The 18,191-nt window shown below is 46.9% G+C and overlaps 2 protein-coding genes across 2 annotated transcripts; both read left to right on the forward strand.

Annotated features, from left to right (window-relative positions):
* The first annotated feature begins 2,191 nt into the window (after nucleotides 1-2,191).
* LOC132572144 (zinc finger protein 232-like) lies at nucleotides 2,192-7,098 on the forward strand. The gene is made up of 3 exons (XM_060238947.1): nucleotides 2,192-2,258; nucleotides 5,894-6,393; nucleotides 6,670-7,098. Exons 2-3 carry the CDS (start codon nucleotides 5,971-5,973, stop codon nucleotides 6,838-6,840), a joined length of 594 nt encoding a protein of 197 aa, XP_060094930.1. The 5' UTR covers nucleotides 2,192-2,258; nucleotides 5,894-5,970; the 3' UTR covers nucleotides 6,841-7,098.
* A 4,995-nt stretch (nucleotides 7,099-12,093) lies between these two features.
* LOC132571582 (zinc finger protein OZF-like) lies at nucleotides 12,094-16,318 on the forward strand. Its single transcript, XM_060238379.1, has 2 exons — nucleotides 12,094-12,136; nucleotides 14,894-16,318. Exons 1-2 carry the CDS (start codon nucleotides 12,094-12,096, stop codon nucleotides 16,213-16,215), a joined length of 1,365 nt encoding a protein of 454 aa, XP_060094362.1. The 3' UTR covers nucleotides 16,216-16,318.
* The last annotated feature ends 1,873 nt before the right edge of the window (nucleotides 16,319-18,191 follow it).

An 18,191-nucleotide genomic window follows, 5' to 3' on the forward strand; every position in this document is an offset into this window, starting at 1 on the left:
GTCCAAAAGTTTTATTTCTCTTCCTCTGCAACCTCTTATCAAAAGCGACATAAGGGAGGTCTAATCAGGCATCCTACAGGTGGTTTCCCGTCAGAAAAGACCTTCTATTGGATGAGCATATCAGGTGTGCTGGCCTTTGCATCGTGCCTACCTCGTTAAAAACTGATTTCCTGCCCTGACCTGAAACAAGCCTGATCTAGTCAGATCTCGGAAGCTAAGCGGAGTCGATTCTAGTTAGTACTTGGGCGGGAGACATCCTTGAAATACCAGCCCTCGGGAGGACAGGGGGTGGACTTTATTCAGCCACCTCTCTGAATATCCTCCAGGCTCCCAGTAAAGGTCAGTCACCAGAGGTTGCCATGACTTCCTGGGGCAGACACACACACACAAACACACAATACAACCCTCCCCCCAACTTGCATAAATCTTAGAGAACTGTAATGCTTGTGTATTTAGCTAGTCTGAGGAATGTTTGTAGATCTGATTTTAGTTATTCGCATTTTTCTGTTACTTGTATGATTAACTTTCATCTTTTCATCCAATCCTTAATTAATAAAAGAGCATGTTTCAGTTTAAATGAAATCGTCATCTCTAAGAAGTTAACTTTTTCTTCTTTCGACACATGATCTGAAATCTGGCCTTGAATGTTTCACTGAACTGGAAGGACCCAGTCTTTCAGAAAGTTTGCTCAGTTAAACCCGAGTGGCTAATTCTGCAGGGTGTTCTGATCAGGCTTAATTGAAATGATTGGCTATCCCATAATAAGCCCAGCACAGCCTGGATCCCTCTTGCCTGCAAGACCGTCTTTCCCACTCTGCTACACTGAAGACAGCTGGGGCGCCCCTGAGCAGGGCCTTCTGCAGGTGGCCCCCTTCAGATGGGCCAAATCAACAGTTGCCTCTTCATGTGCGTCCTTTGTTGTACCCAAAGCCTGGGGGAGGAGCCTGCATGAACAGCCTGCACGAGGAGGCCAGAGAGGCCGCCTTTATCATGGCTCTCTGCAATTCATGCAATGAAATGTTTCAGGAAGCTGTTTCGGTCAAGGGAACAGGGAGTGTGGTCTGTACTGCCATAAGCAAGAGCCTTCTGTGACATGTAGATGCTTTTGCTTGGTTCCAGCTCTTTCTCCCAACCACATGTTCTGCTCATTTTTTATAATCCCAATTTCTCTTGTATTGTTTCTTGGATGTTCCTGCAATACTTGCCCTGCTACATGCAACTGGGGCAGACGCCACACAAACACTCTTACCGCAGGTGAAGGAGGAGGGCTTTTTCCAAAAAGCAGGAACCTACAGAAACGCAGTTCTGGCAGGATTGCCACTAAGGAGTGTGGCCTAATATGCAAATGAGTTCCTCCTGGGTTTTTCTTCAACAAAAAAGCCCTGGGAATTAAAACCAGCCCTCCCCATAAATAGGCCCTCAGCTTGAAAAGCATGGCTCTCCTTCATAGGGGGAAAGAAGATGCAATACCCTGGAGCCAGACTGGCAAAGGATAGGCTAAGAGTCCTTTTTTTGCTGCTTTTAATGAGAGAGAGCTTCTAAGAGGGAGATCTTGGAGTCCTGGTAGAGAACTCGCTGAAAATGTCAAGTCAGTGTGCGACTGCAACAAACAAGGCCAACACTATGCTGGGGATTATTAGGAAGGGCATTGAAAACAAATCAGCCAGTATCGTAATGCCCCGGTATAAATCGATGGTGCGGCCTCATTTGGAGTACTGTGTAGAATTCGGGTCACCGCATTTCAAAATAGAGATTGTAGTATTAGAAAAAGTGCAGAAAAGGGCCATACATTAGAAAGAGAAAGGTACTTTTCTCCCTTTCTCACATTGCAAGAACCCGTGGGGATTCGGAAATAGCTGAGGAGTCGGGTTCGAACGGATAAAAGGAAGCCCTTCTTCCCCCAAAGGGTGATTAACATGTGGAATTCCCTGCCACAGGAGGTGGTGGCTACAAGTATAGAAAGCTTCCAGGTGGGAACGGTGAAACATCTGGAGCAGAGGTCCATCAGTGGCTCTTAGCCACAGCATATTGATGGGCCTCTCTATCTGGGGCAGTGAAGCTCCCTCCAAGGGCGGGGGGGGGGGGTTGCAGGGGACTACATTTCCCAGCAGGCCGTGCAAGTCCCAGGGAGGTCAACCCCGCCTCCTCCAGGGGTCGGGGGGAGGAAAAGGGGGGGTCCTGCAGCGCCCCCCTCTCCCCACCTTTCCCCGGCTGCTGGGGCAGGATCCGGCCTTTGCACCTGTGCAGCAGCAGGACAGGTGAGCAGCGCGGAGGATTGGGGCAAGACGGGGGGGGGGGGGGAAGGGGAGGGGGGCTTCCCCGGGCTCAGCTTCTTCCGCACACGTGCAGGGGCGGCCCCTCTGGTCCGGGCGGGGTTCTTTTGTTGCCCCCACCCCTTAGCTGGCTGCTCTCGCTGTGGACGGGAGCGGGGGGGCTCTTGCTTTTTTTTGCAGGCTGCCCCGGGCGACCCCCCCCCTTGAGATTGCCTTTCCCTTCCACACACCCCCCCCCCCCGCTGCATTTCTGCACCCAGAATCCAAGTCCACTTTCTGCAAACGGGGCGGGGGGGGTGTGTGGATCTACAGAGCTGGCAGCCGGGAGAGGGAGCGGGGGGAGGTCGGTCCTGGTTCCCCAGTGCCCCCTCCCGCAGTTCCTTCCCTGCCTCTTCTGCTGTCAGCCCCCCCCCACACACACACACCGCAGGACTGGACCGGGTGAGCTGGAAATGCTTTGGGGGGGGGGGGTCTCTGGGGCAGCAGGGGGGGAAGGGGAGGGAGGGCGGGCGTGGAAGGCTGCAAAAGGAGATCAGAAGGGGGGCAGTTGGGCTATGAACTGGGGAGGGGAAGGCTGGAGTCGTCCTGGTGCAGTGCTCCTTCCGGCTCGTTGGAGAGGCCTTTGGGCCCAGAAGGGTCAATCATAAGAACATAAGAGAAGCCCTGTTGGGTCAGGCCAGTGGCCCATCCAGTCCAACACTCTGAGTCACATAAGAGAAGCCCTGTTGGATCAGGCCAGTGGCCCATCCAGTCCAACACTCTGAGTCACATAGGAACATAAGAGAAGCCCTGTTGGATCAGGCCAGTGGCCCATCCAGTCCAACACTCTGAGTCACATAAGAACATAAGAGAAGCCCTGTTGGATCAGGCCAGTGGCCCATCCAGTCCAACACTCTGAGTCACATAAGAACATAAGAGAAGCCCTGTTGGATCAGGCCAGTGGCCCCTCCAGTCCAACACTCTGAGTCACATAAGAACATAAGAGAAGCCATATTGGATCAGGCCAATGGCCCATCCAGTCCAACACTCTGAGTCACATAAGAACATAAGAGAAGCCCTGTTGGATCAGGCCAGTGGCCCATCCAGTCCAACACTCTGAGTCACATAAGAACATAAGAGAAGCCCTGTTGGATCAGGCCAGTGGCCCATTCAGTCCAACACTCTGTGTCACATAAGAACATAAGAGAAGCCCTGTTGGATCAGGCCAGTGGCCCCTCCAGTCCAACACTCTGTGTCACATAAGAACATAAGAGAAGCCCTGTTGGATCAGGCCAGTGGCTTATCCAGTCCAACACTCTGTGTCACATAAGAACATAAGAGAAGCCATGCTGGATCAGGCCAGTGGCCCATCCAGTCCAACACTCTGTGTCACATAAGAACATAAGAGAAGCCCTGTTGGATCAGGCCAATGGCCCATCCAGTCCAACACTCTGTGTCACATAAGAACATAAGAGAAGCCCTGTTGGATCAGGACAGTGGCCCATCCAGTCCAACACTCTGAGTCACATAAGAACATAAGAGAAGCCCTGTTGGATCAGGCCAGTGGCCCATTCAGTCCAACACTCTGTGTCACATAAGAACATAAGAGAAGCCCTGTTGGATCAGGCCAGTGGCCCATCCCGTCCAACACTCTGTGTCACATAAGAACATAAGAGAAGCCCTGTTGGATCAGGCCAGTGGCCCCTCCAGTCCAACACTCTGTGTCACATAAGAACATAAGAGAAGCCCTGTTGGATCAGGCCAGTGGCTTATCCAGTCCAACACTCTGTGTCACATAAGAACATAAGAGAAGCCCTGTTGGATCAGGCCAGTGGCCCATCCAGTCCAACACTCTGTGTCACATAAGAACATAAGAGAAGCCATGCTGGATCAGGCCAATGGCCCATCCAGTCCAACACCCTTTGTCAACAGTGGCCAAAAAAATCGCAAGTGCCTTCAGGAGGTTCACAAGTGGGGCTAAAAGCCCTTCCACTTTGCCCCCCCCCCAAAACACCAAGAATACAAAGCATCACATATGAACATATGAAGCTGCCTTATACTGAATCAGACCCTCGGTCCATCAATGTCAGTATTGTCTCCTCAGACTGGCAGCGGCTCTCCAGGGTCTCAAGCTGAGGTTTTTCACACATATTTGCCTGGACCCTTTTTTGGAGATGCCAGGGATTGAACCTGGGACCTTCTGCTTCCCAAGCAGATGCTCTAACACTGAGTCACAGTCCCTCCCTGATGAACCTCTGCTCCATAAGCTTTTCCAATCCCCTCTTGAAGCTGTCTATGATTGTAGCTGCCACCACTTCCTGTGGCAGTGAATTCCACGTGTTCATCAGCCTTTGGGTGAAGAAGGGCTTCCTTTTATCTGTTCTAACCCAACTAGTCAGCAGTTTCATCGAATGCCCACGCGTTTTCGTATTGTGAGAAAGGGAGAAAAGGACTTCTTTCTCTACTTTCTCCATCCCACGCATAATCTTGTAAACCTCTATCAAGGCAGGAGAGTCCCCCCACCCCCGCCTTTGGAGGTCTCGACTCTTGCTCTCGAGTAGAGCCCGAATTGAATCCGGCGGGGTTCAAATTGGGTATGGAGTCCGTTGTGTTCTATGGGACCATAAGATAGAATGGCCCAAAAGGGGGCACCATTTTTTAAGTTTGCCCCCCCCCTCAAAAAAAATGTTGATCCAGTCCTGCTCTCTGGTCGGCTGGCTTGGGGGGCGGGTCCCCTCTGGCTCCTCCTTCTGGGGGGGGCTGCAATGCATAGGGAGAAACCCTTAGGAAGGTCTCCTCAGAAGAAGGAAGGCCTGGGGGCTTTGAGATTGTGGGAGGGAGGCGGGGGGGGGGGGAGGATCATTCCCAGGCAGGGCTTCCAACTCCTGTAAAGTTCCTGGCCATTTGGGAGAGGGTGGGAATCTAGAGTTGCCATGTCCAAGTCAAGACATATCTGGGGACTTTGGGGGTGGAGCCAGGAGACATTGGGGGTGGAGCCAGAAACAAGGTGGTGACAAGCACAGCTGAATTCCAAAGGGAGTTCTGGCCATTACATTTAAAGGGACAGAGCACCTTTTTAAACGCCTTCCTTCCCTAGGAAATAACGAAGGAGAGGGGCACCTTCTTTTGAGGCTCATAGAATTGGACCCCCTGGTCCAATTATTTTGAAACTTGGGGGGTATTTTGGGAAGAGGCACTGGATGCTATACGGAAAATTTGGTGCCTCTACCTCACAAAACAGCCCCCCCCCCAGAGTCTCAGATACCTGCAGATCGATTCTCCATTATTTCCTATGGGAATAAGTCTCCATACGGAATAATAGAATTCCCAGCAGATATTTCCCTCTTCCCACCCCCACCCCTGATTCCTGATGACCCTGAAGCGGGGGGAGGGCCTCCAAACTGGGGGATCCCCTGCCCCCTCCTGGGGATTGGCAACCCTATGGGAATCTGACAAGGGCCCTGATTGAGGCACAAAACTCACCTTTTCGTGGTTAGACCAGATGGGATGACTCCTTCGTGCTGAATGGAGATTGTGAGCCGCTCTGTGATTCAGAGAGAAGGGCGGGGTATAAATCTGCAATTCTTTTTCTCCTTTCCCCTTATGACATGCTTGCTATCTGTGTCTCTCCTTCCCCCCAGAGAGCAGCCTCTCTTCACGGCAAGTGAACAAAGGGATCTTTTCACAGATGGAAGCGACTCAATAGAAGGGGCAGGAGATGGAAGAGCAGGACCCAGAAGGACCTGGAACTGGCAAGAGGGCAAGCAAAGGCCCCTTTCTCCTCCACGCTGGGAATGGTGTTGAATTCTGGGAAAGGGCTGGGACAGAGATTCCACCTAAAGACACCGTGACCTCAGATGTGCATTGTCAACAGTTCCAGCAGTTCCTCTACCACGAGTCCGATGGGCCTCGAGAGGTTTGCAGCCAGCTCCATGGACTTTGCAGCCAGTGGCTGAAGCCGGAGAGGCACACCAAGAAGCAGATCCTGGACCAGGTGATCCTGGAGCAGTTCCTGACTCTCCTGCCCCAGGAAATGCAGGGCTGGGTCAGAGGATGTGGGCCGGAGACCAGTTCCCAGGCGGTGGCCCTGGCCGAAGGTCTCCTCCTGAGTCAGGCAGAGGAGAAGAGGCAGGCAGGACAGGTGAGGGGATTCTCTCCTGTTTGTCTAATTCAAGGAATTATATCTGGCCTTGTCCTAAGACGTCCCTGAGAGATATTTGTTCAAGCGTTAATCATCCAAATGGGAATGTTTATACCCTCTTTTAGCAGCCTCTTTTTCTAGAGGACTTCTGATCCCTCCAAGTAACTCTCCAGGTCTGCTGAGAGAAGGGTGCAGAGTGGGGGAGTGGGGCACGATCCATTCCTTGGTGGCTTTTCCATTCCATCTCTTACCCCCCTTCCCTTGCTGCTGTTTCAGATGTGGGCCCCATACAGGAAGAAAGAAGCTACATTCCCTGAGGCGGAAGGAGCTTCTTTGGAGCAAGGGCAGAAGGCGCAGGCTGTGGAGCGTGTCCAAGATGGTCTTTCCCGTGGTAAAGACTTTTTGTGCCTAGATATCATTGGGGCACTCAGTGAATTTGTTGCATAGAGAGTTGTGGCGGGGTGTGTGTGTGGGTGTGTGTTGAATTTAAACACCTTTTCATACAGCACAGAATCTGTGGCACTCATTGTCCATTAATTGTGATTCCTCTCAAAGGGGATTAGACAAGTTCATGGAAGGCAGTTCTTTTTTTTTTCATGGTTTAAAAATTTTATTAACAACATCAAAAGACAAGAGAACAAATAAACAACAAATAAACAACAGAAACAACAAAAACAACAAATAAACAGCAAAAAGAAAAAGAAACATTATTAAACCTATATACATTATCTAATGGAGCGAATTTACTGAAACTAATACAAATAACGTTATTCTATCCATTCAAATCCCAATTGTTTAGCCCATACATACATCGGATACCAAGTTTTCTTGCACTCTTCTACATTACCATCTTTCAACCTGTAAGTTAGCATATCCATTTCTGCTGCGTCGAGCAGTTTAAACATGAATTCCCTTTTAGTCGGTATTTGGGACATTTTCCAATATTTAGTGTATAAAATCCTTGCTATAGTAATAATGTGGAGTAATAACTTTTTCATTGTTTTAGGTAAGGAGGCTTTACATATATTTAATAAATATAGTTCTGGTACATGGGGGATTCTCAATTTTAATATCTTTTGGCACCAAAGCGATACTTGTACCCAATATTTTTTGGCTAGATCACAATTCCACCACATATGGAATAAAGAACCTTTCACTTTGCCACATTTCCAACATTTATCAGAAGTATTCGGAAAGGCTCTGGAAAGCTTTTCCGGGGTAAAATACCATCGGTGGGCCATTTAATATAAATTTTCTTTAAACTGGGAGGATCTTGTCAATTTCAGATTCTCCTTCCATATTTTCTCCCATTCACTTAGTTCAATAGTATAGCCAAAATCCTGCATCCATTTAACCCAATTTTCTTTAACACTTTCATCCTGCATTTTCAAATCCAACAGCCAATTATAAATTTTTGAGATAAGTTTCCGATCTGTTTCCAATATAATACGGTCGAATTCATTCAATTTTTTAGAGAATCCTATCCCCTTGTCCATTTTGTACCTTGATTTAACTTGCATTTTAAGCCACCAATCCATACTGGTATTTCCATCAATATTCAATTCATGTTTGGCATTTAGTAGGCACTCATAAGTATAGTTATTTCCCCAGCTAAAAAGATTAGGATGTACCGATGCTTCAACGGGAGAAAGCCATTTAGGAGTATACCTATACACTTGTTTTTTAACTTCAGACCATGTCTTAAACAACAATTTTCTTACTTCGTGTCTGAAGAAAATACTTCCTTTTGTTGGATCCTCATACCACATATATGAGTGCCACCCTTTTACCAAATCAGCTCCTTCCAGTATTAAAAGTCTTTTGTTTCCTAATAACAGCCAATCCTTAGCCCAGGTCAAGACACATGCTTTGTGATAGATTTGCCAATCTGGTAGGGCAAACCCAGCCCTCTCTTCATTATCTTGTAGAACTTTCAACTTGATCCTGGGTTTTTTGTTTTGCCAAATAAATCTTGCCACGATTTTATTTAGTTGCTTAAACATTTTTTTAGGAAGTATAATCGGTATCATTTGAAACAAGAACAGTACTCTCGGGAGCACATTCATTTTAACTGTTGCAATTCTCCCCAATAAGGAGATCTGCAAGTCACCCCACCGTTCTAAGTCTGCTTTAATCTCTTTTAGTATTTTTTCATAATTATCTCTTCCCAAAGTTTTCAATTCTGTCGTTACGTTTATACCTAAATATTTTACTTTTTTTCATAATGAAATCCTGATTTAACTTCCAGTTCAGATATTTGTTCTTTCGTCATATTTTTGGATAGAAACTTTGTTTTTTGGTAATTAACCTTGAAGCCTGCCACTTCACCCTACTGTTTTAAACACTTCATCAGCTTTCCGATTGAACAGTTTGGATCTTCCAAAGTAACTAATATATCATCGGCAAAGGCTTGTGTTTTATAAATTTCTCTCTTGATCTTCACACCTTTAATCTCCGGATCTTCTCTAATCATTTGTAATAACGGTTCCAATGCTAACACAAAGAGAGTAGGAGACAACGGGCATCCTGGCCTAGTACCTTGCCCGATTTTTATTAAGTCTGTCAGGGATCCGTTGACGTTAATTCTCGCTTTTTGACTTGTATAAATTGACTTAACCAATTTTACAACATTTTCTCCACAGCCAATTGATGTCAAAGTTTTAAAGATGAAACTCCAATTAACATTATCGAAGGCTTTTTCCGCATCTAATGTGATTGCCGCAAACTGCTTATCCGGATGTTCTTTGTAGTATTCTAAAATATTCATAAGCACTCTTAAATTTTGCCTCATTACTCTTCCAGGTATAAAACCCGACTGATCTTCATGTATAATATTTGGAATAATTTTTTTAAGTCTATTCGTTAGTATAGTTGCAAAAATTTTATAGTCAGCATTTAACAAAAAAAATCGGTCTATAGTTTTTAATGTCAACTGGGTCAGTCCCTTCTTTATGTAATAATGAGATTAACGCCTCTTTCCACGACTCAGGCATCTTAGTTGTTCCATTTATTCCTCGCTCATGGAAGGCAGTTCTTACAGTAATTAAAATATTCCGGTCTCACCCTCCTCCTCCTTCTGGGACACCAGAGCTCTGAAAAACACTTTGGGGGGCCAATAAGGATGGGAGGATTTGGCTTCTGTACCTGTGCTTATGGGGCATCTCGTAGGCCGCTGTGGGAAACAGGATGCTGGAAGAGGAATAGCAGGGTGTGAACTGGCACCTCTCAGGAGCTGTTCTCTCAAGAGCGGTTTCTGTCAGAGCTCTCTCAGCCCCTCCTATCTCAAGTCACTTGTGGACCAATGGAACAGTGATGTGTCACACCACGTCATTTTCACCCCCTCTGAAATACATATAATCCAAGAGTTGGAAGGGACCTCCAGGGTCATCTAGTCCAACCCCTGCTCTCTCTCTCTCTCTCTCTCTCTCAGCTTGGCTTCGCGAACGAAGATTTAAGAAGGGTGCAATAGTCCACGTCTGCTGCAGGCTCGCTGGTGGCTGACAAGACCAATGCGGGACAGGCAGGTCCGGCCACAGTGGCTGCAGGGAAAAGTCTGATTTAGGGTTGGTGCTGTAGCAGTGTGATTCTTCCTCAATCTCCTTTTGTCCTCAAGACCAGCTATGCGTGCGTTCTCAAAAGAAGAGACAGCCTGGTGGATGGTGTGCCTCCATGCTTTGCGATCTGAGGCTAGGTCAGACCACTGGTGATGGTTGATGCGACAGGTGCCAAGGGATTTCTTCAAGGAGTCCTTGTACCTCTTCTTTGGTGCCCCTCTATTTCGATGGCCGATGGAGAGTTCGCCATACAGGGCAATCTTGCGAAGGCGGTGTTTTCCATCCTAGAAATATGCCCTGCCCAGCGCAGCTGCGTCTTCAACAGCAGTGCCTCGATGCTGGTAACCTCCGCCCGCTTGAGAACTTCAGTGTTGGTCACAAAGACACTCCAGTGGATGTTGAGGATGGTGCGAAGGCAACGCACCCCCCTGCACAATGCAAGCAACTCACAAATACCTCCCTTAAAATCCACAGGATCTTCATTGCTGTCAGATGGCCCTCTAGCCTCTGTTTCAAAAACCCCAAGGAAGGAGAGCCCACCACCTCCCGAGGAGGAAGCCTGTTCCACTGAGGAACTGCTCTAATGGTCAGGAAGTTCTTCCTAGTGTTGAGACAGAAACTCTTTTGATTTAATTTCAACCCATTAGTTCTGGTCCTACCTTCCAGGGCCACAGAAAACAATTCCACACCCTCCTCTATAGGACAGCCCTTAAAATCCTTGAAGATGGTGATCTTATCACCTCTCAGCCGCCTCCTCTCCAGGCGAAACATTCCCAGTTCCTTCAGCCTTTCCTCATAGGACTTGGTCTCCGATCCCTCACCATCTTCGTCACCCTCCTCTGGACCCGTTCCAGCTTGTCTATATCCTTCTTAAAATGTGGTGCCCCAAACTGAACACAATACTCCAGGTGAGGTCTTACCAGGGCAGAGCATCAGCAGCCTTTGTAATGCTTGAGGCTTTCAGGTCCCAGAATTTAGTATAAAGTATTTTAAAATGTGTAAAGAGTCCAGTAGCACCGTTAAGACTAACAGGTTTTATTTTAGCATAAAGTTTCAAGAAACACAGCTCATTTTTCATTAAAAATTAGGTGAGTGTAGAGAGAGCATCACATCTCTGGGAAGGGGTCGCACAAAGCAAGGTAGAATCATAGAATCCTGGAGTTGGAAGGGACCTCTAGGGTCATCTAGTCCAAACCCCTGCACAATGCAGGAAACTCACAAACACCTCCCCGCTAAATTCACAGGATCTTCATTGCTGTTGGATGGCCATCTAGCCTGTGTTTAAAAACCTCCAAGGAAGGAGAGCCCACCACCTCTCAAGGAGGAAGCCTGTTCCACTGAGGAACTGCTCTAATGGTCAGGAAGTTCTTCCTAATGTTGAGCCAGAAACTCTTTTGATTTAATTTCAACCCATTGGTTCTGGTCCTACCTTCCGGGGCCACAGAAAACAATTCCGCACCATCCTCTATAGGACAGCCCTTCAAGTCCTTTAAGAGGGTGATCATATCACCTCTCAGCCATTTACCAACTTGTCAACAAGATAGTATGTGGAACTTTATCAAAAGCCTTAGTGAAATCAAGAGAAACGAAGTCTACAGCATTCCCCTGATCCAGCAAGGTAGTCACTTTCTCAGAAAAAGAGATCAGGTTAGTCTGACATGACTTGTTCTTGAGAAAACCATGCTGGCTCTTAGTAATCACATCCATTCTTTCTACAAACAAGCCCATGGAATAGCAAGTCCCTGAAAACACTCCTCATTCCTCCTTTGTCTCGCAGGCAGTGAAGAGATGCTGTTGAATCGTTGTCTTTTCAGAAGTGTGGAAACGGCTGCTGCGTCTACAGTCCAGGTGAGGGAACTGAACAGGGGACAGTCTGGATCCCTCCTCTTTTCTCAGTGGGGCTTTTGCTCCTGCAGTTTCTGTAAGGTTTCCAGGCAAGAGAGGGTCTGCATGCCATTCCCCCCAGCCTTACATCCTGTACCCTTCCAGGCTACTCCCGTCCAGTGTGCAATCTCTGCCTGGCCTGACCTCTGATGAGGAGGGGATCTGCTTTTTCTTCCAGGGTCCCTTTTTGTTTGAGGAGGTGTCCGTCTCTTTCACGGAGGCAGAGTGGGCCCTGCTGGATCCGGGACAAAGAGCTCTGTACATGGAAGTCATGCTGGAGATCTATAGGAATGTGGCGTCTCTGGGTAAGGGTCTTTTCTAGGCGCGAAAGGTGTGAATTGCTGCCATTGTGATGAGGCATGAATCAAAACACTGAATAGCAATATGCTGTTTTGACTCCCTGTCGCGTTCCTTGCCCAAAGGCAACGTTGCCTGGTGGTGTAGTTGGCACCCAAGCTAGAGAAGGGGTCCTGGACTGAGGTAAAGGTGGGATGAGAGGCCCTCAGAAAGACTCCAGAAGGGTCCAGATCAGGGGTCAGGAATGTTGGCTCTCCAGATGTTTTTTCCATACAACTCCCACCAGCCCCAGCCAGCATGGCCAATGGCTGGGGCTGATGGGAGTCGTAGGCAAAAAAACGACTGGAGAGCCAACGTTCCCGACCCCTGGTCCAGATCCTCATTTCTTTGTTGCCTGCTTTTACAACACTCCCTTCCCACAGATGGGGTTGCAAACAACAGCCGCTGGCTGTGATCTGGAAATGATCGATCCCCCCATACACTGGTTGGGATTGTGTGCTTTGATTTTGACCTTTTATTCTTTTACTTGGAATAAGGCCCGTTGTGGGGAGAAATGCAAAGGGTGCAAAAAGTTTGCTGCGTGTGTTGTGGCCTTGGAGGGGTCTGGGATGGGTGAGAAAGATAGAAGGAAGCCAGGTATGTTGAGAAGGCAGCTTTTTGGAAGGGAAGTGGGGAAATGTGGGGTAAGTTATTCTTTTATTCTTGCTTGGGTTCTGTCCTTCCCCTATAAGAATGGTCATTGTCTGTCTCTGCAGAAAAAAATTGTTACCAGGTCAGCAGGCTTTTACTTGGAGTACTGCCTCGCTTGAGTTTACTCCTGGATGGGATCTGGCTAGAGCCAAGTTTTGGTAGGAAGAGAAGAAGACATAAGCAGGCCCTAATGTATTTTATTGAACTTTCAGCAAAATAACATATGAACATATGAAGCTGCCTTATACTGAATCAGACCCGCGGTCCATCAAAGTCAGTATTGTCTACTCAGACTGGCAGCGGCTCTCCAGGGTCTCAAGCTGAGGTTTTTCACACCTACTTGCCTGGAGCCTTTTGAGATGGAGATGCCGGGGATTGAAACTGGGACCTTCTGCTTACCAAGCAGATGCTCTATCACTGAGCCACCGTCCCTCCAAAAAAGGTCGGAGCATAGAACTTAAACGCAGCGTCCGCTGCTTAACCAAAGTCAGAAAAGAGAATTCTCTTGAGAACCGTACAATGGAACGTTGACAATAGCTATACTTTCTTTTGCAAAGAAAGCTATGGCTGACGCAAGGCCATTCCAGCAGCTGCAAGTGAAGGAGTGGGGAATCAAACCCAGTTCTCCCAGATAAGAGAGCTATGGCTGACGCAAGGCCATTCCAGCAGTTGCAAGTGGAGGAGTGGGGAATACAACCCGGTTCTCCCAGATAAGAGATCTATGGCTGACCCAAGGCCATTCCAGCAGCTGCAAGTGAAGGAGTGGGGAATCAAACCCGGTTCTCCCAGATAAGAGATCTCTGGCTGACCCAAAGCTATTCAACAGGTGCAAGTGGAGGAGTGAGGAATCAAACCCGGTTCTCCCAGATAAGAGAGCTATGGCTGACCTAAAGCCATTCCAGCAGCTGCAAGTGGAGAGTGGGGAATCCAACCCGGTTCTCCCAGATAAGAGAGCTATGGCTGACGAAAGGCCATTCCAGCAGCTGCAGGTGGAGGAGTGGGGAATACAACCCAGTTCTCCCAGATAAGAGAACTATGGCTGACCCAAGGCCATTCCAGCAGGTGCAAGTGAAGGAGTGGGGGATCAAACCCGGTTCTCCCAGATAAGAGTCTGCACAATTCACCACTACACCAAACTGGCTCTCCTTTTGCTGACATTTATTCAACATACATAAATGGCCGAGGCTTCATTAATCCACAATTCTACCACAGAGCCTATGGTGGAGACAGACAACAGGCTCACATCTAAAGAAAGGCTGGAGAGTTTTATTTATTTACTTTAAATTTCTATCCCGCCCTCTCAGCAAGCGGACTCAGGGCGGCTGACAACATTCATATTCACAAGCTAAAACCAATAAAAAGCAATAAAGCATAATTACAATTTAAAATTTTACAAACCATTTTGTGGTGGTGTATCTCTACAATATAAGCCAGTTCTTCTTTTTTGATTGTGATCACTGAGTACTCTATATGATGTCGGGTGGCAGTTCTCTCCCGGTTAGATATCAAAGGCCTGTCGGAACAATTCGGTCTTACAGGCCCTGCGGAAAGTAGAGAGATCCCTCAGGGCCCTTATGGCCTCTGTGAGTGCATTCCACAATTCTGGTGCTGCCACAGAGAAGGCCCTAGCTCGCATCGAACGCAATCTAGCCTCCTTTGGTCCAGGGATGGACAATAGATCTTTTTGTCCCTCAGGAGGATCTCAAGAGAGCATTCCCTTCTCAAGTGAGCTGGTAGAAAGTCCGTATCCTTCATGGTTATTTCAAGACAACAAGCAAGAAACGCCCATGGGACTTTTCTGCGTCATTTTTAAACAACTCTTAGTTTGGTAGAATTATAAACCCCACTTGACAAGGTGGGAAGGAGGCCTTCTGGGGCCTGGAATTTGAAAGGTCAGCAGCTCCTTATGGGAAAGAGCTCAGCTGTGGCTCTTGAAAGATATCCTTACATCCGGAAGTTTCTGGAGAAAGGTGGGGGTTGGTTAAGGTTAGTCAAGCGTAACGAGGCCAAGGGTCTGTCACACAGATGGCCCTTACCTGCCCTCCCAGGTACTAATGCTTCCATTTTTTTTCCAGCAAAGGATGATCAGATGAATGAGGAGGGTGAGGAACTACAGCTGCGTTTGCCAGATGAAGTTATTAATAAAGACTCGAAAGGAAATGTAAGGAATCAAGGCAGACCCAAGAGAACGAAGGACAGCCATTTTGTTAAGAAGAGAAATGGAAGAAAGCGTAATGAACATTTTCCCAAGCACAATAGAATGGAGATGAGTCAGTTCATTAAGTATGGAAAGGACATCAGATGCACAGAGTGTGGAAAGAAATTCAGTTGGAGTGACAGTTTTCAACAGCATCAGAGAACCCACACAGGAGAGAAACCTTTTGCATGCTCAGCATGTGGAAAGAGATTCAGTCAGAGTGGCCGTCTTAAAATCCACCAAAGAACTCACACAGGGGAGAAACCTTTTGCATGCTCAGTGTGCGGAAAGAGATTCAGTCGGAGTGGCCATCTTCAAAAGCATCAGAGAACCCACACAGGGGAGAAACCTTTTGAATGCACAGAGTGTGGAAAGAGATTCAATCAGAGTGACCATCTTCAAAAGCATCAGAGAACCCACACAGGAGAGAAACCTTTTGAATGCTCAGAATGTGGAAAGAGATTCAGTTACAGTAGCGCTCTTCAAAAGCATCAGAGAACCCACACAGGAGAGAAACCTTTTGAATGCTCAGAATGTGGAAAGAGATTCAGTCACAGCAGCAATCTTCAAACCCATCAGAGAACCCACACAGGGGAGAAACCTTTTGCATGCACAGAGTGTGGAAAGAGATTCAGTCGGATTGGCAGCGTTCAATTGCATCAGAGGACCCACACAGGAGAGAAACCTTTTGAATGCTCAGAATGTGGAAAGAGATTCAGTTACAGTAGCGCTCTTCAAAAGCATCAGAGAACTCACACAGGAGAGAAACCTTTTGAATGCTCAGAATGTGGAAAGAGATTCAGTCGCAGCAGCAATCTTCAAATCCATCAGAGAACCCACACAGGAGAGAAACCTTTTGTATGCACAGAGTGTGGAAAGAGATTCAGTCAGATTGGCAGCCTTCAATTGCATCAGAGGTCCCACACAGGAGAGAAACCTTTTGAATGCTCAGAATGTGGAAAGAGATTCAGTCACAGCAGCAATCTTCAAACCCATCAGAGAACCCACACAGGGGAGAAACCTTTTGCATGCACAGAGTGTGGAAAGAGATTCAGTCGGATTGGCAGCGTTGAATTGCATCAGAGGACCCACACAGGAGAGAAACCTTTTGAATGCTCAGAATGTGGAAAGAGATTCAGTTACAGTAGTACTCTTCAAAAGCATCAGAGAACCCACACAGGAGAGAAACCTTTTGAATGATCCGAATGTGGAAAGAGATTCAGTCGCAGCAGCAATCTTCAAAAGCATCAGAGAACCCACATAGGGGAGAAACCTTTTGCATGCTCAGAGTGTGGAAAGAGATTAAGTCACAGTGGCACTCTTCAAAAACATCAGAGAACCTACACAGGAGAGAAACCTTTTGCATGCTCAGCGTGTGGAAGAGATTCAGTCAGAGTGTCAGTCTTCAACAGCATCAGAGAACCCACACAGGAGGCAAACCTTTTGAATGCACAGAGTGTGGAAAGAGATTCAGTTACAGTAGCACTCTTCAAAAGCATCAGAGAACCCACACAGGAGAGAAACCTTTTGCATGATCCGAATGTGGAAAGAGATTCAGTCGCAGCAGCCATCTTCAAAAGCATCAGAGAACCCACATAAGGGAGAAACCTTTTGCATGCTCAGAGTGTGGAAAGAGATTCAGTCACAGTGGCACTCTTCAAAAACATCAGAGAACCTACACAGGAGAGAAACCTTTTGCATGCTCAGCGTGTGGAAGAGATTCAGTCAGAGTGTCAGTCTTCAACAGCATCAGAGAACCCACACAGGAGGCAAACCTTTTGAATGCACAGAGTGTGGAAAGAGATTCAGTTGCCGTGGTACTCTTCAAAGGCATCAGAGAACCCACACTGGGGAGAAAACTTTTGAGTCTTTAGAGTGTGCAAAGGGATGAAGTTGGAGTAGCACTTTTTGAAAACACCTGAGAACTGACACGAGGAGAAACCATGTAGCTCCTTAGGCTGGGAAAAGAGCACTTCACTTATTTCACAAGTAAAAAACAACCACAGACTATGAAAACCATCAAAGCAGTATAAACTCTTGTATAAAGCTTTAATCTACGTGGACATCTTACCCTAACCAAGAAAAAATGTTGCAAATACTCAGCCTACAGAAGGAACCTTAGACGTGTCTGAAGCCCTCAGATAGATCCCAGGAAGAATAAATCAGTGCTCTGTCAGCTGAAGTAGATCTAAGATCAGCTCACATCTCCTTTAGCTCGGAGAATTCCACACAAGGGAGTGTTAGACATCTGAAAGGCCTGAATTGTTTTGACTTCATTGTGAGGCCTCACTCTAGGCCTTTTCTACCTGAAGAGACAGAAAAGCCTGTCTCTGTGCTGAGACAAGAACACAGAGGAAAGCAGTGTTGTGTCATGGTGACCCTCCACGTTGGCAGAATTAACAGCTGGATGCAGCTGGGACAGATGTTGCCTGGTTCAGTTCTCATCCCTGGAGTAAGGGACTTTCTCTAGGATCCAAGACCTCTTGGCGAGACCTTGAAATATGAACTTTGTGGTTAGTAATTAATGATCACAGCTTTGTCTGTGGTAATCACTGCCAGATATGTAAAAAACAAGCATTGTTGCCAGAATCTTTTGGTGAGATTAATTGAGAAGAGAAGTCTGAATTTGGGGAATATAAAAATGTACTTAAAAGATTTTTATATACTCCTGGCAGGTGGTGCTCATATAAGAGGACTGTGGAAGAGAAATCAGCGCTACCAGAAGAGCCTGATTGGATAATAGGCAATTGACTATTCCTGGCTTATTTTAGAAATGAACTTTGAAAGGGAGTTTTTGTTAACTTGAAAATCTACCCAACTGGACATCAGCTCTATAGAAGCACATGTGAAGGCCTACAGAAGCACAATTAGATTTCAGTGAACTCACATTGCTGCTAGAAAGGAGGCTTATCATGTGGTATTCATAGTGAAATATTTTATCAGTAATAGGAACTAGGCTGAAGAATTTAATGCCATTTTATACTGATGCTTCTAGTATACGCTTGCAGTTTAGTAACATTTTGAACTGCGCTTACAGTTCAGTGAATTCTATGCTGCTAGAAATGAGAGAGATCTCTATTGTGCTTTGGGGATAGAAAACCATTAGCTAGAGACCACCCCATCTTTTATGGCCTGCATAGTACAGGCTGGGCCATGGTAGATAGCTAGGGAGTGGG

This window comes from Heteronotia binoei, chromosome 5, assembly GCF_032191835.1.
Source record: "Heteronotia binoei isolate CCM8104 ecotype False Entrance Well chromosome 5, APGP_CSIRO_Hbin_v1, whole genome shotgun sequence".
NCBI lineage: Eukaryota > Metazoa > Chordata > Lepidosauria > Squamata > Gekkonidae > Heteronotia > Heteronotia binoei.

Coding starts and splice junctions, on each gene's coding strand:
- LOC132572144 (XM_060238947.1), top strand. CDS start 5,971: ATGGAAGAGCAGGACCCAGAAGGACCTGGAACTGGCAAGAGGGCAAGC. Junction 6,394..6,669: donor AGAAGAGGCAGGCAGGACAG/GTGAGGGGATTC, acceptor CTGCTGTTTCAG/ATGTGGGCCCCATACAGGAA.
- LOC132571582 (XM_060238379.1), top strand. CDS start 12,094: ATGGAAGTCATGCTGGAGATCTATAGGAATGTGGCGTCTCTGG. Junction 12,137..14,893: donor TAGGAATGTGGCGTCTCTGG/GTAAGGGTCTTT, acceptor TTTTTTTTCCAG/CAAAGGATGATCAGATGAAT.